This window comes from Symphalangus syndactylus, chromosome 15 (genome assembly GCF_028878055.3).
Source record: "Symphalangus syndactylus isolate Jambi chromosome 15, NHGRI_mSymSyn1-v2.1_pri, whole genome shotgun sequence".
Classification (NCBI taxonomy): Eukaryota; Metazoa; Chordata; class Mammalia; order Primates; family Hylobatidae; genus Symphalangus; species Symphalangus syndactylus.
In genome coordinates this window covers 48,684,310-48,708,778 of record NC_072437.2, presented here as the reverse complement: position 1 = coordinate 48,708,778, position 24,469 = coordinate 48,684,310, and the positions used below count along the sequence as shown (strand labels likewise).

Below are 24,469 nucleotides of genomic sequence, written 5' to 3'. Positions count from 1 at the left end.
ATTACTAATATGCCAAGTCCTATTCTGAGACCTTTACATGTTTTAATTTGTTGAATCTTTACAGCAATCCTGTGAGGTATGTGTACTATTTTCCCTGTTTTACAGATGAGGAAACTGAGGGTCAGAGAGGTGAAGTAAATTACCTAAAGTTTCTATACAACTAGTAAGTGGAAGAGCTGAGATTTGATCCCAGCAGTCTGGCTTTAGAGTCCATGTTCTTTAATCCAAAAGTTAATACTGACTCATAATAATAGCTAATACTCACATAGTGTTTTGATATACCAGGCACTCTTCTAACCACTTTATTAATTCATTTAATTCTCACACCAACTCTATAAGGCTTTAGTGTTGTCAGTTTTGGCATGCTGAAGTTAAAACTCAGGGAAAGATTCTAAATGACCCAAAATTAAATATAGTATTTTGCTCATATTTTTATGCTTCTGTTGCCTATCCTGACTTATAGCTTCATTGCTCAAAAAAGATCATACTAGAATCACTTGTACGTATTTTAGCTTCTCTACAGTTTCATAAATAGAAAAAAGCACATACAGGCTTAAAAGTATATGCCTTAAAGGCATTGTTTGCTTCTTTCACTCTCTGCCTTTTTTCACTTTCTCTCTCTCTCTCTTTTTTTTATATAGAGAAATTACAAAATACTTTTGTTGAAATAAACCTTAATCATCATCTAATCCAACTAACCTTTGGAAGCTGTGGGTAGCATATTCTCCCATAATTGTAGTCACTACTAACTTGTCAAACAATCTATGCTTAATTACACTTGCAGGGCTATTCCATTCATTTTTTAATTTCTCTTACTATTACAAACCTCTTCCTTCTATTGGGTAAAAATATGTTATGTGATATCCCCCAAGCAGTCTCAGTTTTACTCTTTGGGCCATAACATCATAATGTCTACTAAAAATGTTTCATACATTACAATTCTGCCACATAGTTAGCTTTCTACTAGCTTTCTGAGGAAGAGTACATTTCTAAAGACATTGCATGTCTGATCACGTGTCTGTCTCTCACATTTGAGAGTTTGGAAATGTCCTTCAGAGTTTGAAGGTATTGCTTCCATTTCAGTGAGAGATCTGAAGCTATTTCAGTGCTTAATCTTTTGTTTATGATCTCTTTTTATCCCCAACTCCCTGGACATGGATAGGCATTTTTCTTTGTCTACAGGGTTCTGAAATTTCAGTGATGTCCTTTAGTGCAGGTTTCTTTCCATCCATTATACTCTTCACTCAGAATGCCCTTACAGTCTGTAAACTTATTCCCCTCACTTCTTGGATCTTTTCTTGAATAATATCTTAGATTTCTCCTCTGCCGCTTCTAGCGTTCTCTCTGGAACGCCTTTTGATTCTCCAATTTCTAAAAATCTTTTTTTTTAAATCGCCTTTTTGTTTGAATTTTTGGGCAATTTCCTCCAATTTATATAATAACCTTTCTATTGAGTTTTTTATTTTCTACATTTTTGAAATGCGTTCGGTACTAATTTTAAAAGTCTATAATGTGGCTGGCAAGGCTGGTCTTTCTACTCTCCAGCTTGTTTCCTTCATTCTCTGTTTAGGTCCCACTAGCTTTCCAAAGTTTTAAATAGCCACGTTTTCTCTTGTCACAGGGCCTTTGCACATACTATGTAGCATTTCTATCCCATTTTACTTAGTTAACTCCTATTTATTTTTTTCATTGACAACTTATTGATTACATCCTCAAACCTTCCCAGATCACATTAGCCAGGCCAGACCATATGCTTTCATGATTCCATGTACATTTTGCATTCTTTCCAGTCAGACGACTAATCCAGCAGTCATGCATGTTTTTATCCCCAGTGCTTATAAAAAAGAACCTGGCACGTAATAGCCGCTCATTAAATATTTGTGTAACAAAAACAGAAGGCATGCATAGGTTAAGTTCAACCAGAGGGATGGTATTTACTGAGAGTAACAGGGAGCCAGGATTTGGAACCCTGAGGAAGAATTGAGGGATCAGGTAAAGGAAGCACAGCCCCTGAAGGAGACTGAAAAGAACCAGCCAAAGAGGAGAAAGGGACACTTAGAAAGCACAGTGTCATGAAGCATTTTAAGCAGGAAAGAATAGTTAGCATTGCCAAAATAGGAGCAAGGAACATTGGGCTTGAAAAGGGGCTATTGGACTAGTAAGAGAAGTAATTAGTAACTGAACAGCCTCAAGGTGAAAAGTGAATGGAAGGTTAAAGAAGGGGAAGTAATGAAATAACGTGTGTAGATAACTGGAGTTTAGTTGTGGAGGGAAAGAAAATGATACCTAGAGAAGAGCATCAACATCAGATCTTTTTGTAGTTTGCTTTTTTACTTTGTTTTTACTTAACCCATTTATGCCTAAGGTGGCAATTTTTTGAATTTTCGCCATCAGACCTTGGCGATGACCTTGAACAATAGGATATAAGTAACTCCCACATGCTTAATGTTCCAATAATGGAACACAGAAGAAACAGCATACAGCATTTAAATGAAGACGAGAGGGAGATTTTTAAAAACTAGGAGTTGGGCAACGTAATTGTTAATATAATTATTAATAGGTATCCGTCGCCTGTCCTTTTCAAGTACCAGAGAGCATGCCAAGCATTTTACAGTCAGAAGCTAATCCCTGTGATACCTTACAGATATAATAGATACTGTCATCTGTCAAATGGTGATCTGTTTTATAAGTGACAGAACTGAGGCATGCAAGTGGGGGTAGAATCTAGAGCCCTGATAGGAGTAGCCGTGGTAACTCCTCCATGTTTAAAGGAGGGCAGGGTGCCAGGATGGGTGTGGGTGCAAATGTATTTAGTTGAGGGGCGAGCATGGCATTAAAGAACATGGGCTTGGGAAACCATAATGGCAGATTTCAGTTTATAGCTCAGCTCTGTTAGCTTTATAAATCCCAGAAAGTGACAGTTTCTTTCAGCTTGTTTCTTCTTTAAATGGAGATAATAATAGGATTACAGGATATTAGCATGATCATTGTGATTAATATAAGTAAACAGTGCCTGAACACTGTTGGTGGAAATATGAATTAGTACAGCTATTATGGAAGTTCTTCAAAAAACTAAAAATAGAACTACCATGTGATCCAGGAATCCCACTAGTAGGTATATATCCAAAGGAAAAGAAATCAGTATGTCAAAGAGATACCTGCACTCCAGTGTTTATTGCTGCACTACTCATAATAGCCAGAATATGGAATCACCCTAAGTATCCATTAAAAGATGAATGGATAAAGAAAATGTGGTATATATACACAATGGAATACTATTCAGCCATAAAAAAGAATGAAGTCCTTACATTTGCAGCAACATGGATAAACTGGAGGACATTAAGTGAAATAAGCCAGGCACAGAAAGATAAATACCACATGTACTCCCTCATATGGAAGCTAAAAAGGTTGATTTCATAGAAGAGTGTAGAATAGTGGTAGGTAGTAGAGGATGGGAAGGGTAGGGGGAGCAGGGATAGGGAGAGGTTGGTTAATGGATACAAAAGTACAGCTTGATAGGAGGAGTAATTCTAGTGTTCTATAGCTGTATACAGTGAGTGTAATTAGCAATTTATCGTATATTTTCAAATAGCTTGAAGAGCAGATTTTGAAAGTTCCCAACGCAATGATAAATGTTTGAGTTAATGGATATGCTAATTACCCCGATTTGATCATTACACATTGTAAACATATCAAAATATCATGTACATCATAAATATGTGTAATTGTGGTCAGCCTAAAATAATAATAAAGGCAAAAACATAAGTAGTAATGGAAGGCAAGGTCCTCTGAATGGTAACAAACAAGGAGGACTGAGAATGATGAGGGAAGGGCTAAAGTGCTGGGCCCAGATGTCAAGGAATGTTATCACAGGGCACAACTGTTGCCAATTAGAAGTTTTAAAAGACAATGACATCTGATTTATGTGGTAGAAAAATAAATTTAGTAAGAAAGTGCATGTTAAATGACTGACATAGGACACCATTTAAAGGCACCATGGCCCAACTGGAATATAAAGTTTGCAATTAGAACCAAGTTTGAATTAGAGTTATTTCCAGGCTGTGGGATCTTAAGGCAAGATTTACATAGCAGTGAATCGAACATGACTTTTTAATTTTTATCCCCTTATCCTTCTTAGCTATAAAGTGAGATTGATGCCTACCTTGATGCCTGTGGGGGATAACAAGGTATCTGTTGCCTGGTTGGTACATATTAGGCATTGACATTAGCAGAAGTCTAGATGAGAAACAGTGAAGTCAGCCACCATCTCAACTTGGCTCCCGTCGATCCTGCTCTTCCCATAGTGTGGGACAAACTCCCCGCATGCCTTACTTCCTGCTGTACTAATGAGTAACTTTTCCCTCCATATGTATCCAGTTACATATTAGTATTGCATTATAAGCCAGCTATTTGGCAGTGATGAATATTAGAAGGAAGAGCTATTGGCAGAATCTCTGGGAGCAATCTGACATTTATATTTTTGATCAAGTAGCTATTGAATGATAGCAGAACAAGGCTTTCCTCCAAAAATGTTACACTTCACAAGGCTTTTGTTCTAATGGAACATGACCTCTAGTAGTAAGCAGATATGTATCCAGCCCTGAAAACTGGGAACATTTTTTCAGGATTATTAAGTGATAGACTGCAGTTTCTAGGCTAGTCTGTACCTTTGTGAGGGAAACAAAATGACAGTCAGCTTTTTCCTTCCCTCTGATCCTAACTTGCAGGGAGGGCTTAAATGCAAAGTGATTCCCTTGTGGATGGCTTTCTTTGGTGCTCAGCATTATACAGGTAAATGGAGTGTTGTGCAGTGAACAGAACCTGGACTTAGGTCTCACATCTCCATCACCTCATCACTGGATGACATTGTGAAAGTTAAGCTTTTTAAGCCTTAATTTCCTTCTCTAGTAAAGTAATAGGGTTGTTGAAAGGAGAAAAAAATATTAAATATATAGAGATAGTGCCTGTCCTTTTTAAGAGACACTCAATAAATGTTTCCAAGCTGGAAGTTTGCTAGAATCTTTCATTTTTGCTCTTTTGCACTGAAACAGTGTATCTTAGGATGCTACAATTTTTATTAACATGAAAAGCTCAACTAACATCTAGAGCCATTATATATGTGGCATTATTGTGAACAACTAGGTGTGAATATAATATAACCCACTTTTTTAAAGGCAGCATGCCTCAAGCCATTTACAGACAAGCCTGGAAAATGCGTTGGAAGGTGAAGTTAGTTGTTAATACTCATTTTTGTCTACTAAGTACGATCACAAAATAACAGGAAAGCATTTTGTCAGTAGGCTGTTCACTGATTCTTAAGGAAGTTACAAGATATATTTCATTGAAAGGAATTGTAAAATGACTACAATAATCAGTACTATGCAGAACTACCTTTTATATTTGTGCATTACTTTTGAATTTTGTTGAACATGATCAATATTACATGTTAGGATCGTTCAGATATAGTGAATGACAGTTTATAGTGGTTTACTTATTTAAATATTTGACTTTTAAGTTCCTCACAATATATTTTTTTCTTTTTTCTCCTGTCAGATGGATAGTGGCTATAATACACAGAATTGTGGAAGCAATATTATGGATACAGTTGGGGCAGAAAGTTACTGCAAAGAAAGTGATGCACAAACGTGTGAAGTTGAGAGTAAATCTCAAGCATTTAATATGAAGGTACGGAGAAAATACAGAGAAAGCGTAATATTGTTTAGATTAGAAATATAAAATAATTTTGATTATTAGACAATAGTACTATTGAGAAACTATATGAAATTTAAAACACTAAAAGGTAAGCCTGTTTTCTTAACATCCAATAACCTTTAAATATATTGGTTACTCTGAATATAGTAACACGAGTATCTTACATACTACAAAGTGTGCAAAGGTAGCATATATTTGATGAGGGCATTTACTGAACCTTCCAGGTGATGGTTATATATTCATACTTGAAGAAACTCATCATAATTTCAGGCACTAGTCAGGACAGTCTTTAATTTTATATGCCAATTTTTTTTTGCATTCTATTTTTTTGTAGAGACAGGGCCTGCTGTGTTGCCCAGGCTGGTCTCAAACTCCTGGTGTCAAGCAGTCTTCTTGCCTCAGCCTCCCAAAGTACTGGGATTACAACATGCCCAGCCTTGTATGCCATTTCTTTTTTTTCTTTTTTTTTTTTTTTTTTTTTGAGACAGGGTCTTACTCTGTCACCCAGGCTAGAGTGCAGTTGTAGAATCATAGATCACTACAGCCTTGAACTGCTGGGCTCAAGCAATCCTCCTGCCTCACCCTCCTGAGTAGCTAGAACTACAGGTGTGAACCACCTCGCCCTGCTGTTATATGCCAGTTTCTTATAAAATACTATAAATATCAGCAAATGTGCAACCAACGTTTAATAGGGAGGCCACCTTAGTTTTCCTGTTATATGTAGTACGAGCAAATTGCCTTTCTGTTGTATGTAGTATCAGAGCAGGTCTCTTCTAATATTAACCTGAACAAAATCCATCCCATTTCAGGATGCAGTTGTCTGTCTAAACATAAGTAGAGATACATGAAGGATTTTTTTAAATTTTATTTTTTTTTTGAGACGAGGTCTCATTCTGTAACCCAGGCTAGAGTGTAGTGGCATGACCACAGCTCACTGTAGCCTTCACCTCCCAGACTCAAACAGTCTTACCACCTCAGCCTCCTGAGTGGCTAGGACTACAGGCATGTGCCACCACACCCAGCTTTTTAAAATTTTTTGTAGAGACAGGGTCTCACTATGTTGCCAGGGCTAGTCCCAAACTCCTGGGCTCATGCGATCCTCCCACCTTGGCCTCTCAAAGCATTGGGATGCTTTTTGATACAGAATATTGATTTATAAAATACTGTATCTTTACTGTCCCTTCAGAGTTCAGCTAAAGAAACGTGCTTTTAGGTTTTAAAAACAGTCCCGATAATTTCATCCTCCAGTGGTCCTACTTAAACTGAAAACAAGGTATTGTCTTCTTTTTCACAGCAAGACCACACAACACAGAGGTGTTGGATGAAAACAGCAAGTCCTTTTCAATGCAGCAGTCCATAGAATACCTCTGTCAGAATCAAAGACTAAGCTTAAGAGTTCCTCGCATATATCATGGTGCACAGGATCAATGTGATGGTGACTGGGAAAAAATTACAAGTAACATGCTTAGCTTTCCCTTCTTAATGTGAAAAATCAAGGGCTTACTGACATAGGAACAACAGAAATGCTCCTGGAACTTCAAGTTGCTGAATTATAAGTTTATTTTTTATCAATAAATATTTTTATACGTACATTGAGTGATGTGTTTAACAACAAATTGTGACAGAGCTGAGTGCTCCTATCTTACAGGGCCAATGAACTGCTTACTAAGCCTTACTGATAGCACTGAATTTAGCAGTTCTGAGAACATGTGAAACTATGTTAAAACTGAAGGCACTATATATTTTTACATGAAAGCTTGAACATACAGATGAATTATAACCCATGTGAAGAAATCTTAGATATAAAACTAACTTATCGAAGATACAAAAAAGGAAATTAAACAGGTTTCCTGAAATTTTAATTATTGAACTGTCTGTTCACCTCTGTGGGGAAAATTCTTAGTTCCAGTGATAACTGTTCTAGTTACTACTTTTAAGTATGTAAATACTAGAAAGGTAGTACTAGCGACATCATCACATGTATTGTTATCTATGGGGCAAATGTGTGGTGCCCAGAATAAAATATACCTCATGCCTAGGGTAGGGACATCCTTTCCAGCTCAAACGTGGGTAAGGATGTGGGAGAAAAAGAATGTGGGAGAACCAAGAGAAAAAGGGGCTGGGAGAGTGGAGTTCCTATAGGGCGTAGGCCTGTGAAGTAACACTGGGGCAGATACATATGTTATATACAACTATTTTTTAAAAAAACTTATATCCATGTTGGGAGTAGATGGGTATATAACAGTTTGGAAATACTATCTTTGGAGAATGTATTTTTGTATTTATAAATCAACTTTTAAAAACTGTCTCATTCAAAAGGGAATCATTCATATGTACCCTTAGGAAATAAAGACCTATGTTATCAATGTGTCATTTTCTTCTTTCCTCCATAACTGTACCTTGAAACCTTACTGCTGATCTGCAGAAAATGTGCCGCGTTATGTACCTGGCTCATCTTCTCCAACACACTAACCATGAACACTAATAGCCATTAGGGGCCATGGCTACAGATACTGCATTGGAAAGTTGTCTTTAATCACACAGGTGTTAAACTCAGTATAAATTTACCTAAAAGCAATTGCTATACATAAAAGGAGTTCTGGGTACTAAGGGTAGAAGCCTCACTGGCTACAGTTTTTTAATAGTACAAGTCAAGAAATAACAAAATAGTGACTATAACCTGTATTCAAATCCCTACTCTGTCACTACTTGATCTGGGCTGATGTGGTACGGCTTTGTGTCCTCACCCAAATCTAACCTTGAACTGTAACAATCCCCACGTGTCAAGGGTGGGACCAGGTGGAGGTAACTGGATCATGGGGGCGGTTTCCTCCATGCTGTTCCCGTGATAGTGAGCCAGTCTCATGAGATCTGAAGGTTTTATAAGCGTCTGGCATTTCCCCTGCTGGCAGTCATTTCGTCCTGCCGCGCTGTGAAAAAGGTGCCTGCTTCTCCTTTGCCTTCTGCCATGATTGTAAGTGTCCTGAGGCCTCCCCAGCAATGCGGAACTGAGTCCATTAAACCTCTTTCCTTTGTTAATTAATTACCCAGTTTGGGGTATTTCTTCATAGCAGTGTGTGAACAGACCATAAACCTCCATTTTCTCATCTGTTAAATGGAGATAACAGTCCTGGCTTAACAGGGCTTTTTGAGTTAAGTGATGATATATTCCATGTAACCTGCTTAGCATAAGAACTGGCACTAGAAACAGAACATTTTAGATGATGGAATAGAAACTTAGGGGAAAATAGCAAAGTCTCTGATCATCTTGAACTACTCAATTGGGACTTATCCCTGAATTAAACCTTTCTAGTAGCTGAAGCACAAGAAAATAAACTTGGAAAGAAAAAACCTAAGGCCAGTCATGCACTGCCCTACTTCCCTTTCTTCTCTATTGCAGGTTAACTATAGCCTGTAGGCAGTTTTTATTCTTTTTTTTGAGACAGTCTCGTTCTGTCACGCAGGCTGGAGTGCAGTGGCGTGATCTTGGCTCACTGCAACCTCTGCCTCCCAGGTTCAAGCGATTCTCCTTCCTCAGCCTCCTGAGTAGGTGGGATTAAAGGCACTTGCCACCACACCTGGCTAATTTTTTTTTTTTTTTTTTTTGCGACGGAGTCTCACTCTCATCACCCAGGCTCAACTGCAGTGGTGCAATCTCGGCTCACTGCAACTTCCGCCTCCTAGGTTCAAGCGATTCTCCTGCCTCAGCCTCCCACGTAGCTGGGATTACAGGCGTCCGCCATTACACCCAACTAAGTTTTTGTATTTTTAGTAGAGATGGGGTTTTACCGTGTTGGCCAGGCTGGTCTCAAACTCCTGACATCAGGTGATCCACCCGCCTCGGCCTCCCAAAATGCTAGGATTACAGGCGTGAGCCACCGCAGCTAGCCGGCAAACTTTTTTAAATGGTTGGCGGGGGTGGGGGGAATCAAATGAGTAATGTTTTGTGACACATCAAAATTATAATGACGTGCTGCATAACTTTTGGTCAACAATGGCCAAATATATAATGATCCCGTAAGATTACAATGGAGCTGAAAAATTCCTATTGCCTGGGGACACAGCCATGGTAACATCATAGTGAAATTACTTTATGTAGCCTAAGTGTATAGTGTTTATAAAAGTCTACAGTAGTGCACGGTAATATCATGGCCTTCACATTCACTAACCACTTACTGACTCACCCAGAGCCAGCTTCTAGTCCTGCCAACTTGTTCATGGTAAATGTCCTAAATAGGTGTACCATTTTATATCTTACATATATCTGTATATGTATTTTTACTGTACCTTTTCTATGTTTAGATATGTTTAGATACACAAATACTTAGCACTGTGTTACAACTGCCTACAGTAATCAGTACAGTAATATGCCATACAGGTTTGTAGGTTAGGAGCAATAGGCTATCCCATATAGGATACCATAGGGTATACCATCCAGGTTTGTGTAACTACATCATGATTTTCACACAATGATGAAATTGCCAAGTGACATGTCTCAGAACATATCCCTGTCATTATGTGACACATGACTATATATGAAACTTAACAAATCAGGCCTTGTTGGAACACAGTCATGTTGATTTGTTTACACATTGTATATGGCTCCTTACACACTATCAGCGGCAGAGTTGTGGACTATAATTGCAATACAGACCATGGCCAACAAAGTCTAAAATGTTATAGCACTTCACAGAAAAGGTTTTTTGACTCCTACTCTACTGTTTTAGTGTCACTGACCCATTTTACCTGGACCAAAGACTACTCGTCTATTTTCCTCCAATTGACACAAGTTTCTGCCTCAATGTATGGAGGTTTTCCTCAATAATAGGAAACTGGAAAAATTAGTCAACATTTATTGAGTGCCTAGATGACTACCTATTTAGTATACCTGCTGATTTACTTGCCAGGCTTTTCTCACTATACTGCAAGCTCCTTGAAGGCAGAGATAGTTTGAGTGGAACCTGGCACAACGTAAGTGCTTTAGAAATTGAATAAGCCAAGTAAAATGTTTTAAGGCAACCCTATCCCAAAATATTCCTGAAGATATTAATTTAATCATTACTAATCTCTGTGATTAGCAAGGGAAGTAGTCAGTCTGGCACACCAAATTTTATTAGTAATACTTACTTTAATCTGTTCCCTTTAGTATGTCTTTATACAGTTCCCCTCGTGTATATACACTGATATAACTACAATTTAAAAACTACTAATTATCTGTTTTTTATTTTGTAAGTAACAAGATGTAGACATTTGAATACCAATGTCTTATTCTGGAGAGACATTGGAGCTGAAGTTCAACAATGATCACACTTATTACCTGGTAATAAAAACACAACCATTTTTCCAGTCAGGTCAAAATATCCTACTTTTTGCCTTTCTACCAATTCCCAAACATTCACAGTTTTTCAAGGACCACTAATAAAATACAGGAAGCTTTTAAAGACAGTAAGAGAACACCTAGTGTAAGGTAGGTGAATTAAAAGATGGCAAAGGAGATTACATCCTCAACACTGACAGCTTCCAAGACTTAGAAAAGAGATTGTTCCTTGCTTCTAAAATTGTTCTATTTTCCTCTGTAGGAAAATGAAAGTTTTTTCTTACAAATATTAAATAATCCAAGTACTTATGCAAAATTAATCCGCTCCTCAATGAGATGAGCACTCCATTTAAATGATCTTTACAGATCCCTGAAGTTGCTGTCCTGTCACTGTATTTAAGTGATGGATATTCAATTGAATTATTCTGCATAAATAATTCTGTTCAACCCAGAAGTAAAGTAGTATGATGGGACAGATACAGTCAACCGTTCAATAAAAATGCAAATGTCTGAAATTATTAAAATGTACTTAAAAGTAACAAACTGTATCACACATTTAGGCTTAGAAGTGTTCTTTCAAGTTTTTTCTTTTAAAAAAGAAACCAGTCTTTGAAGATTTTTGTTGAATATAGCTATTTTCCAAGCTTCATCTTCTTTTTCTTTGGTCCATTAAGTTCCATGTTTGAAGTATCAGTAGGAATGCTTATTCCTGGTATCTAAAGTAATGCAAATGGGGGGAAATAAGGTGATTTAAAGGATAAAATACATCTCATCCTCATCTTCCCCTTCCCCACTGCCAGTTTCAAATTTAAAAGGATGTAGTGGTAGGGAGGGGAAAGGGGGCTAATTAAAGGTTTTATACACAGAATGTATTTTACAAAGCAGCAGTGGTTCAAAAATGTAAAAGGTAGACAATAGGTGAGAAGCATGTCATTTAGGAAGTGTTCTTTTTAACTATAAAACAGCCTTCCCCATGGGGAGCCACTGTGATTGACAGAATCAGAGTTGATTTCAAGTGTGTTGGGGAAGGACAAAAGTTAAGAACCAGTATCTTAGGTGAAACACCTACACTTCACCTTCAAAGTGCAGAGTTCAAAACTTCTAGACAGAAAAGACTAGGCAGGAGAACGGAAGATCTTTTTATTTTGGCACCAAAGACCTGAACAGAATCTCAGATGTCTAGAATCCCGTGGCCTAAAGAAATCAGTGAGAAAACAGGATTTGCTATGCAAATATTTGGTTTCTACACTACTTACAGGGTTCCCTCTAACATTAAACAGAAATAACTATGTCCCTTCTTTGACAAAATATGTACTGTTTGTTCTATCCCAACAAGGAAATTTTAAGTTTGGCCTTACCTGTGGTTCTACCAGGGACATTCGGATTTTCTGATGCTGAAGATTAGATGAGTCTAACATGATTTTCACTTTAACTTTATCAAATACATGGAACACTGTATCTTCTATTTTAAGTGAGGGTATCTAAACAAAACACATTTTATCATTCTTAATTGCTTCCTTACATTTGAGGCTTTGTTCTAATCCTTTACAATTTATCTTACACAGTAGAAGTTTAAATATAAAAATCAGTAAGCATCTACGTGTTCAACATAACAAAGGCCACAAACCTGGTAGTCTCACATAAATATGACCTATTTATGTGCATACTTTCTCCTTCATTAAGGTAGTTCTAATATATATGTTCATTAAATTCTTGGTGATTAATTAATCACCCCACTAATAAATAGGAAATTTTTAGTCTAGTAGAGGAACGCCAAGGTACTTTGGCCAGTTTATTGTTCAAATATTCTCTCAGGGCTGTGGTTTACCTAAGGAGAATAGGGAGTATGTGTGTCAAATAAGAAACACTAGAAGTAAGTTTAAAAAAAAGTTCCTTCCCTGAGTTATAAAGAGTCATTTATCGTTCCAAGTAGGACAAAACTTTACATGGTATAAAAGAAAGAAATCAAAGACAACAATTGCATATGAGAGGATATATAGCGGTGAGAAATTATGAGTAAAACCATAGCTTAGTTGGCAAAATTAAATGTAGATTTTCTGGCCTGTATTTAGAGATCAGGATAAATTCTTTAGGGTACAAAAAATAATTTTATGCTTTATAGGTACCGTTTATGAACTCTCAAAGAAAAAGTGCCCCCCCTCCCCCCAGAAAAGAAAACAAACATGAGAAATACCGTACCTCATCATCATAAAAAAGCTGCGGGTTTGGTTTGTCCTTTTCTTCAAAAAAGACTGTCCCTTCTAAACCATACTTTGGAATTAATACCACAATGGCATTCTTTCTTACAAATAAAATATAGGCTTCTTCACTTACTATTCCTTTGCTTTTGAAAAATAACTGTAAAATAACATACACCTTATTTAAATAGTCTTAAAAAATTTTGAAATTAACAAAAAATTGAAATTAAATTAAAAATGAACAAAACTTCATTTTTTCTAGCAGTATCGACAGAAGGCAAATACCTGGGTATGAAAAGCCACTGATGCACGTTGGGCATATTGAGCCATTTTGTGCCGGAAATTTAGATTTTTACATATATCTGCAAGCTTGTGTTTGTCTGTCAACTCCGGATAAGTATAGTCAGCCCCAATAGCCACAGCCAAAAGCCGATGAACAATGACATCTGCGTATCTAGATAGATGGAGAAATAAGAACCATGGTATGTCAGTACTAATATTGCTTTTAAAATTCAAAATTAACCATTTTCTATCTCCTTTAATTTCATAAGGAAAAAATACCTTCTGATGGGTGAAGTAAAATGTGTGTATATTGGAGATGCTAAGCCATAGTGATGAAAATCATTATCCATTCCAGAACAGAAGTACACAGCTTGCATCATACAGCGAGTGGCTAATATTCTCAACAGAGTGTTTAGATATGGAAAAGTAGGAGATTCGGCCTGATCCAAAGACTCGGCCAAAGACTTGGCTGTATCAGTCTTAATTTCCAAATTCTGTAAACAAAAAAGAGAGAAGAGCACCATATTAAACATTTCTAAGTCAGTGCCATTATGTCTTCAAAATATAACTGATCTGACTGAACAAACATCATGTTTTTGTTATTTTCCTTCCCTTCAAAGTAGAAGTAATAGCCAGAAACAAAACTGTACTAGTTACTACAGTTTTGTCAGAACAATGTTCGGATTCATCAAATTTAGCTGCTTTGTTCTACCCTAGGGAGATGAGTCAAATATACATCTCTTCTCTAGGTCTTTGGAAGAAAAAAGATAATGAAGGAAAAAATCCCTATTTACAGAGTAAGCCTTGGAGCAGAGGAGTGAGAAGCTGATTCAATTCCTATGAATCTGGAGAAGCTGGGCATGCATGCCGTAAAGGTCTGATCCAAAATCAGAAACCAATGCCGTCGTGTTCGAATAATGCCCTGCAGTCCAACATTACTGCTCCCAGCTCTCTTCTAGATGGGAAGGATAGGGCCTTACTAGGTAATCCAAGGAAATGCAATGTAGGCCATAGTCACCCAAGGAGTAAGCACCCCTAAAAGAAAATCTACTAACAAGAAGTAGTGGGTATACAGGGCTGAAAAAATGTGCCCTTTCTATAGTTTCCTCTTTTCCATGTATGCAACAAATATATTTTTCTTACGAACATGAAATGGAAAGGATTTAACTGAGTTGAAGTAAATAAATAAAAAAATACATTATTTGTAAAGTCAGGCAGTTGACAGGAGCCATGAAGCAACACAGACATATGAAACATACATAAAGACAAGGAAACATGGAAGAGTTTTATATGACCAGGGCGCTGCATAGATCTTAGTCTAAACATCTGGCTTTAGCAAAGGGTGCTCTTTAAAAACATTAGGCTGGGTGCGGTGGCTCACACCTGTAATCCCAGCATAGCACTTTGGGAGGCCGAGATGAGATAATTACTTGAGTCCAGGAGTTTAAGACCAGCCTGGGCAACATAGTGAAAACCTACCTCTACCAAAAAAAAATACAAAAAATTAGCCACTCATGGTGGTGTGCGCCTGCAGTCCCAGCTCCTCAGGAGGCTGAGGCGGGAGGATGGCTTGAGACTGGGTGGGAGGTGGAGGGTGCAGTGAGCCGAGATCGTGCCACTGCACTCCAGTCTGGGTGACAGTGAGACCCTGTCTCAAAAAAAAAAAACCAAAAGAAAAAAGAACTATTGGCATATTCTTGTTATTAACAAACAATAAAACCTTTATGGAAATATGAATATAAATAATTTAGAACAACAGGTAGATCAAAACACAAATAGATGATTTTTCAAACTATAGGACCTTACCCTTGACCTGGCTGCCTTAACAAGAATTTCATAATTTGATGGAGGTGGAGCAGGATGTTTTCGAAGCAGAGCATGTTCAGAAAATTCCTCGTGAATTTTTTTTGCAACAGAAATATTGGCAAGTAACATAAATTCTTCAACCATGGAATTTGTTTCCCTACCAATGGAAAAAGCATTAAACAAACAAACAAAAAAGAGAATCTGAGACTTCTATATATCATATTTTTTCACAGGTTACCTTTGTTACCAAGAATAAGAGCATTTCCTATGTAAACATTCATATGTGTGTGTACATTTGTATTTTAAATAACTTACGATTATTTCATCTCTCAGTTACTCTAACAATCCCTTATTATGCAACTACTGCATGAGTAAATCTTACATGCTAGAGGAGACTTTACAAATTGCACTCAGCCAGTTGCAGTGGCTCACACCTGTAATCCCAGCACTTTGGGAGGCAGAGGCGGGCAAATCATTTGAGCTCAGGAGTTCGAGACCAGTCTGGCCAACATGACAAAACCCCGACTCTACTAAAAATATAAAAAAATTAGCCAGGTCTGGTGGCACACTCCTGTAGTCCCAGCTACTTGAGAGGCTGAGGCATGAGAATCACTTGAACCCAGGAGGTGGAGGTTGCAGTGAGCCGAGATCACATCACTGCACTCCAGCCTGGGTGACAGAGCAAGACTCTGTGTCAAAAAACAACAACAAAATTGCACTCAAAAACAGAAGCTTTACTACTCTATTTATATATGAAATGAAAACAAGCATTTTTACTTGATTTTACTAGGTCCAAAAATATTTTTATTTAATTGTAAATCAATAAAGTTTACAAGAACTAAAAACTATTTATATCATACAAATTTTGGCTTAAAAACCAAAATTTTTAACAATAAATTACTCAAATGAAGAGACCATATTTATAATAGCTAATTTGGATACTTACAATGGGTCAGTCATTGTGCTATAAGTACATCCTGCCCTCAACACACACACCCACACACTCTGTTTAAGAAAACTGAGGATATATTCATTATTCTCTTGTTCAAGGTGAGAGTTATTAGCAGTATGAGAATTTGAGTCCACATAATCTAACTTCAAAACTCTTAACCAATCTGATACTGCTGTGATTCTCTATATAGTTATTCACATACATTTTTCGGTTAGTTTAGTAAATGATCCACCTTCTGTTGATACAGTGCTTTCTGTCTTGCAAGTCAATGAACATATATTATTAACCTTCCATTCAAGTTTCATCTTGTAACTTCTTGACAATATTTCTAAAGTATATTCATTTTAAAAATATTAGACCTCCAATCATATGGGGACATCTCAGAAATGTGTTCTTTCTTCTTCTTGGTAAGAAGAAATGGCTGATGTTTTACTTTGGCAAAGCTAGTATCAACCCTTTGCTCATAAAAGCTCTTAGTACTGGGCTCATTATTAGCATTAATATTAGACATACACAGAAGTTCTACTATAAGGGATTTTTAGATATTATAATAGCACTAAAGCACATATTTATTCTAAGTAAAAAATTTGAGTATATTCCCATTTTTAACCCTTGGTCATCTATTAGAAAAGTGCATATGCATGTTGAATTCCAAAATTACCTTAATGTAAATAAGAGGCAGGGAAAGACGCCTAAACCCTGATTTAACAAAAAAATTCTTGTTTCCTACATCTTAACTAAATCAACAACAATAAACAACAATAATAAACAACAATAGCTAATATCACCCTCACAGCACCCTATGAGGTAGGTGCCATTATCAATCATAGGCAATTTACAGACAAATAAATTGAGGTATGGAGAAGTCAAATAACTACTTTAGTGGGAAATATAATAGTAATAACAGCAGAGGGATCCAAACCTAGGGAGTCTGGCTTCATAACCCATCTCACCATTATTCTACCCTACTATCTATCCTACTATCCATTATTCTATCCTACCCCCATCTTTCTGGCACCATGGACGGGTTTCATGGAAAACAATTCTTCTATGCGACGAGGGGAGGGAAGGATGGTTTCATCAGGCATTAGATTCTCATAAGAAGTGTGCAACTTAGATCCCTCCTATGCACAGTTCACAATAGGGCTGGCGCTCCAATGAGAATCTAATGCTGCCACTGATCTGACAGAAGGCAGAGCTCAGGTAGTAAAGCTCACAGCCCAGGGGTTGGGAACCCCTGCACTACAGTATATTCTACTTTAGAAATTAATTGAGGTAATTTTTTTTATCTTACTATAACTCTTACTAGTCAAGTTCTAATATATCACACATCAAAGCAAACAAATTCAAATTGAAAGTTCTTCTATTATGTGACTAAACGCAGTTTTATAGAAGAAAAACTGAGCTTAAATTTACTTTTCTGTCCTTTGCAAGCCAAATAAAGTAGAAATCATGACCCTAATCATTATTTTGTATATAAATGTTTTCGTTATTTGTACTTACAGTAGACGTGACAATTAAAATAAAAAATCTTATTTAATGCCCATCAAAAAAATTACAAACCTAAGTTCCTTGGTCTGTAGATCTATAGGATCATGAGTTTCACTGTCCATGTGGAATCGAACTTCAGGAGAGGATAGAGTCAAAGCCCTACATAAAAATTAAAGAGAAAAATTATAGTCAAGCAAGCCAATAAAAGACAAAATTATAGAAATTATTCTTTTAAAAAAGACAATGACTACAGCAAGTGTGTAATAGTTGCTTTTCTGAAGGCTTTATGACCATCTGCTGTTTCATGTTCTATTTTCATAAACAGCTCAGTAGAGCTTTCATGAACAGCTCAGTAGATTTAAAATGCATTTAACAAGAGAGGACGATAGCAACACAAGGAAATCTGAATCCCTGTGCTTCTGAGGGTTTATATATCTTCTGTGTCCAAACGATGAGTTTTTATTGAGCTGCATAGGTTTTTAATCACTTTTACACATAAAGAAGGGGATTGGCTGTATTTAATTTACTACAGAAAACAGTTATTGGGGCAGGGGACAATAAAGAGGGGCAAAAGGGTAGCTGTTTTGGGTAGCTTAGTAACACCAGAAGATCCACAGTTCAAAAGTATCTTCCACAAAGACTGAACCAACAGAGAAGCAACTGATAACCCACTATCACTAATAGGTTACAAGTAGTGATGGCTATTAATATTTGAGTGCTAAGTGTCAGATAAACAATCCATGCTCAGGACTTTACACACATGGTTCATTTAACGAGCTAGCAAGTTCTCCTTTGGAAAGTAAATTCCCACAAGGCAAGGCAAGTCTAATGTTTCTTATAACTTGACATAACTTTCATGAGGTCAGCTCCAAATCAACCTAAAACTAAAAATTTTAATGAGGCTGGGCAACCTTGAACAATCATGGAGAAGGAAAAGAAGGGGAGGAGAAAAATTAAAATAAGATGGAGCAAGTTAAATGAAACACTAAGTCTAAGTCCTTGTCTTCCTCAATTCCTCACCTTTATTAAAAGAACTATAGTAGGAATACATACTAAAAAGAGAATCTCAAAAATATTCCTTTCTTGCCTTGAAGTGTGCACTTAAAACAAGGCTCTACTTCAGGTCTGATATGTATTTACTAATGGATTTTGACATAAAAAGCAAAGTATACTTATCACATTTTGATCATTTTTCCTCATAGAACGCCTAAAATATTATGTCTACCCACAAGTATTAATACTTTAAGAAGGCAAAACATGGTTGCTTTTTTTTTTCTGGTTGCTTTTTCAATTCTCCCTAAGACTAGAATGATTCAATGATGTTTTCCCAGTAGGCAACCATCTACTTACCAAATTAAAAATACAGAAATTAAAAAAATCCTTCCCAGTTTTAAAAAGCTATGTTACAAATGCGAAGTACTTTAAAACTATTAAAATAAATGTAGCTTCAATTTGCATTTTATTTACATTGCTTAAAAAAAAAAATCTTTGTGGTGTTTTGTGTCATACAAAAAAATTTAATTTTCTTCTTCTTATATCCAAGTGACAAGCTTGAGCAAAAGTTTTGCTCAAGTTTAATAGCATCCGCTGGGTTTTAGCACGCCCAAATGATCCTTTCAGTTTCAAGTTTCATATTTAAGATCGCATAAAAAATTCCCTGAAAACTGAGGTGTTAGTAGACATAGATATATAACTACCTCAAACACTGTCCAACAGAACATTCTGCAGTGATGGAAATGTTCTATGTGTGCCCTGTCCAATGTGATAGTCATTAGTCACAGGTGGCTATTGAGCACTTGAAATATGGCTAGTAACGCTAAGGAACTAAGTTGTTAATTTTATTAATTTTAATGAATTTAAATAGGCGCATCTTATGAAATGACACAAATGTACAATCCGCACTCACCACACCTTTAGAAACTGCTTGTGACCCTATCCTAGAGGGGCTTGGGAACTCTGAGACCAACATCTAGAAGGTTCATGTACTTGGTTTCCTCTGATAGTCAACAACGTCTTTTAAGAGTCAAATTTCTCTTAACTGGTTTCCTTCAACATGCCTGAGTTAATACTCTATATCGTATGCCTTTTGTAGTTAGGCAAAAGCCATGACTTAACAGCTAAAAGACTGAGATCTGTTACTAATCAGATCTTTGGGAAGACTCCTTTTATGCAACTTTTAATTGTCTAAAAAACGAGGAGGTTGAATTAAATAATCTCTAAAATTTAAAATGCAAGGAGGACCTAATCTACATTTATTTAAAACTCTGAAACCCAATGTCCAATCTGGAAACTCATTTCTAATTAAAATTAGAAACAATTTCTAGAAGTCTTAGGGAGTTCTTGCCTTCCTGGAATTTCTTCAAGATCTTTAACTCAAACACAATTTTTTAACACAACAAATTACAAGGATGGAACTCCTGAACAAACGTCAGTCCAGAATCAAGTTGCTAACATTTAAAAGGAAGCCAGAGGCTAGGCATGGTGGCTCATACCTGTAATCCCAACACTTTGGGAGGCCGAGGCAGGTGGATCACCTGAGGTCAGGAGTTTAAGACCAGCCTGGCCAAAAGGTGAAACTCCGTATCTACTAAAAATACAAAAATTAGCTGGGCTTGGTGGTGGGCACCTGTAATCCCAGCTACTCGGGAGGCTGAGACAGGAGAACCATTCGACTTCGGGAGGTAGATGTTACAGTGAGCCGAGACTGTACCACTGCACTCCAGCGTGGGTGACAGAGTAAAACTCCGTTTCAAATACATATATACACGGGGGTGGAGCCAAGATGGCCGAATAGGAACAGCTCCAGTCTCCAGCTCCCAGCCCCAGCGACACAGAAGATGGGTGATTTCTGCATTTCTGCTTGAGGTACCGGTTTCATCTCACTAGGGAGTGCCTAACAGTGGGTGCAGGACAGTCGGTGAAGCGCACTGTGCGCGAGCTGAAGCAGGGCGAGGCATTGCCTCACTCGGGAAGCGCAAGGGGTCAGGGAGTTCCCTTTCCTAGTCAAAGAAAGGGGAAACAGATGGCACCTGGAATATTGGGTCAGTCCCATCGTAATACTGCGCTTTTCCAACGGGCCTGGAAAACGGCACACTAGGAGATTGTGTCCCGCACCTGGCTCGGAGGGTCATATGCCCACAGAGTCTTGCTGATTGCTAGCACAGCAGTCTGAGATCAAGCTGCAAGGCGGCAGCGAGGCTGGGGGAGGGGCGCCCGCCATTGCCCAGGCTTGCTTAGGTAAACAAAGCAGCCAGGAAGCTCGAACTGGGTGGAGCCCACCACAGCTCAAGGAGGCCTGCCTGCCTCTGTAGGCTCCACCCCTGGGGGCAGGGCACAGACAAACAAAAACTCAGCAAGAACCTCCACAGACTTAAATGTCCCTGTCTGACTGACAGCTTTGAAGAGAGTAGCCCAGCACGCAGCTGGAGATCTGAGAATGGACAGACTGCCTCCTAAAGTGGGTCCCTCACCCCTGAGCAGCCTAACTGGGAGGCACCCCCCCAGTAGGGACAGACTGACACCTCATTCAGCCGGGTACTCCTCTGAGACAAAACTTTCAGAGGAACTATCAGACAGCTGAATTTGTGGTCTCACGAAAATCCGCTGTTCTGCAGCCACCGCTGCTGACACCCAGCCAAACAGGGTCTGGAGTGGACCTCTAGTAAACTCCAACAGACCTGCAGCTGAGGGTCCTGTCTGGTAGAACGAAAACTAACAAACAGAAAGGACATCCACACCAAAAACCCATCTGTACATCACCATCATCAAAGACAAAAAGTAGATAAAACCACAAAGATGGGGAAAAAACAGAGCACAAAAACTGGAAACTCGAAAAAACAGAGCACCTCTCCTCCTCCAAAGGAACGCAGTTCCTCACCAGCAACGGAACAAAGCTGGATGGAGGATGACTTTGACGAGTTGAGAGAAGAAGGCTTCAGACGATCAAACTACTCTGAGCTATGGGAGGAAATTCAAAACAATAGCAAAGAAGTTAAAAACTTTGAAAAAAAATTAGAAGAATGGATAACTAGAATAACCAATGGAGAGAAGGGCTTAAAGGAGCTGATGGAGCTGAAAGCCAAGTTTCGAGAACTACGCGAAGAATGCAGAAGCCTCAGTAGCAGATGCGATCAACTGGAAGAATGGGTATCGCTGACGGAAGATGAAATGAATGAAATGAAGAGAGAAGGGAAGTTTAGAGAAAAAAGAATAAAAAGAAATGAACAAAGCCTCCAAGAAATCTGGGACTATGTGAAAAGACCAAACCTACGTCTGATTGGTGTACCTGAAAATGATGGGGAGAATGGAACCAAGTTGGAAAACACTCTGCAAGATATTATCCAGGAGAACTTCCCCAATCTAGCAAAGCAGGCCAGCATTCAGATTCAGGAAATACAGAGAACGCCACAAAGATACTCCTCGAGAAGAGCAACTCCAAGACACATAATCGTCAGATTCACCAAAGCTGAAATGAAGGAAAAAATGTTAAGGGCAGCCAGAGAGAAAGGTCGGGTTACCCACAAAGGGAAGCCCATCAGACTAACAGCGGATCTCTCAGCAGAAACTCTACAAGCCAGAAGAGAGTGGGGGCCGATATTCAACATTCTTAAAGAAAAGAATTTTCAACCCAGAATTTCCTATCCCGCCAAACTAAGCTTCATAAGTGAAGGAGAAATAAAATACTTTACAGACAAGCAAATGCTGAGTGATTTTGTCACCATCAGGCCTGCCCTAAAAGAGCTCCTGAAGGAAGCACTAAACATGGAAAGGAGCAACCGGTACCAGCCACTGCAAAAACACGCCAAATTGTAAAGACCATCGAGGCTAGGAAGAAACTATAGCAACTAACGAGCAAAATAACCAACTAACATCATAATGACAGGATCAGATTCACACATAACAATATTAACGTTTAATGTAAATGGGCTAAATGCTCCAATCAAAAGACACAGACTGGCAAACTGGATAAGGAGTCAGGACCCATCAGTGTGCTGTATTCAGGAAACCCATCTCACGTGCAGAGACACACACAGACTCAAAATAAAGGGATGGAGGAAGATCTATCAAGCAACTGGAAAACAAAAAAAGGCAGGGGTTGCAATCCTAGTCTCTGATAAAATAGACTTTAAACCAGCAAAGATCAAAAGAGACAAAGAAGGCCATTACATAATGGTAAAGGGATCAATTCAACAAGAAGAGCTAACTATCCTAAATATATATGCACCCAACACAGAAGCACCCAGATTCATAAAGCAAGTCCTCAGTGACCTACAAAGGGACTTAAACTCCCACACAATAATAATGGGAGATTTTAACACCCCACTGTCAACATTAGACAGATCAACGAGACAGAAAGTTAACAAGGATATCCAGGAATTGAACTCAGCTCTACATAAAGTGGACCTAATAGACATCTACAGAACTCTCCACCCCAAGTCAACAGAATATACATTTTTTTCAGCACCACACCACACCTATTCCAAAATTGACCACATAGTTGGAAGTAAAGCTCTCCTCAGCAAATGTAAAAGAACAGAAATTATAACAAACTGTCTCTCAGACCACAGTGCAATCAAACTAGAACTCAGGATTAAGAAACTCACTCAAAACCGCTCAACTACATGGAAACTGAACAACCTGCTCCTGAATGACTATTGGGTACATAATGAAATGAAGGCAGAAATAAAGATGTTCTTTGAAACCAACGAGAACAAAGACACAACATACCAGAATCTCTGGGACACGTTCAAAGCAGTGTGTAGAGGGAAATTTATAGCACTAAATGCCCACAAGAGAAAGCAGGAAAGATCCAAAATTGACACCCTAACATCACAATTAAAAGAACTAGAAAAGCAAGAGCAAACACATTCAAAAGCTAGCAGAAGGCTAGAAATAACTAAAATCAGAGCAGAACTGAAGGAAATAGAGACACAAAAAACCCTTCAAAAAATTAATGAATCCAGGAGCTGGTTTTTTGAAAAGATCAACACAATTGATGGACTGCTAGCAAGACTAATAAAGAAGAAAAGAGAGAAGAATCAAATAGATGCAATAAAAAACGAAAAAGGGGATATCACCACCGATCCCACAGAAATACAATCTACCATCAGAGAATACTACAAACACCTCTATGCAAATAAACTAGAAAATCTAGAAGAAATGGATAAATTCCTCGACAAATACACCCTCCCAAGACTAAACCAGGAAGAAGTTGAATCTCTGAATAGACCAATAACAGGTTCTGAAATTGTGGCAACAATCAATAGCTTACCAACCAAAAAGAGTCCAGGACCTGATGGATTCACAGCTGAATTCTACCAGAGGTACAAGGAGGAACTGGTACCATTCCTTCTGAAACTATTCCAATCGATAGAAAAAGAGGGAATCCTCCCTAACACATTTTACGAAGCCAGCATCGTCCTGATACCAAAGCCTGGCAGAGACATAACCAAAAAAGAGAATTTCAGACCAATATCCTTGATGAACATTGATGCAAAAATCCTCAATAAAATACTGGCAAACCGAATCCAGCAGCACATCAAAAAGCTTATCCACCATAATCAAGTGGGCTTCATCCCTGGGATGCAAGGCTGGTTCAACATACGCAAATCAATAAATGTAATCCAGCATATAAACAGAACCAAAGACAAAAACCACATGATTATCTCAATAGATGCAGAAAAGGCCTTTGACAAAATTCAACAACCCTTC

General features: G+C 38.0%; 2 protein-coding genes across 12 annotated transcripts in view; one reads left to right on the top strand and one right to left on the bottom strand.

Moving 5' to 3' along the window:
* The window catches only part of BORA (BORA aurora kinase A activator), a 30,129-nt gene extending 22,051 nt beyond the window's left edge, over window positions 1-8,078 (top strand). For all 7 annotated transcript variants that reach the window (XM_055244714.2, XM_055244713.2, XM_055244712.2 and 4 more), the window contains 2 exons: window positions 5,554-5,685; window positions 7,007-8,078. In XM_055244714.2, the coding sequence (XP_055100689.2) occupies window positions 5,554-5,685; window positions 7,007-7,072 (198 nt within the window). In that variant the 3' untranslated portion in view covers window positions 7,073-8,078. The remainder of the gene's footprint in view (window positions 1-5,553; window positions 5,686-7,006) is intronic.
* Window positions 8,079-10,820: 2,742 nt separating this feature from the next.
* Window positions 10,821-24,469, bottom strand: part of DIS3 (DIS3 homolog, exosome endoribonuclease and 3'-5' exoribonuclease) — a 29,363-nt gene continuing 15,714 nt past the window's right edge. For 4 of the 5 annotated variants that reach the window (XM_055244699.2, XM_055244700.2, XM_055244702.2 and 1 more), the window contains 7 exons: window positions 17,831-17,917; window positions 15,316-15,472; window positions 13,789-14,003; window positions 13,513-13,681; window positions 13,229-13,387; window positions 12,388-12,510; window positions 10,821-11,745 (listed from right to left, as the gene is read on the bottom strand). In XM_055244699.2, the coding sequence (XP_055100674.1) occupies window positions 11,662-11,745; window positions 12,388-12,510; window positions 13,229-13,387; window positions 13,513-13,681; window positions 13,789-14,003; window positions 15,316-15,472; window positions 17,831-17,917 (994 nt within the window). In that variant the 3' untranslated portion in view covers window positions 10,821-11,661. The remainder of the gene's footprint in view (window positions 11,746-12,387; window positions 12,511-13,228; window positions 13,388-13,512; window positions 13,682-13,788; window positions 14,004-15,315; window positions 15,473-17,830; window positions 17,918-24,469) is intronic. The other variant, XM_055244701.2, reaches the window with a different exon arrangement.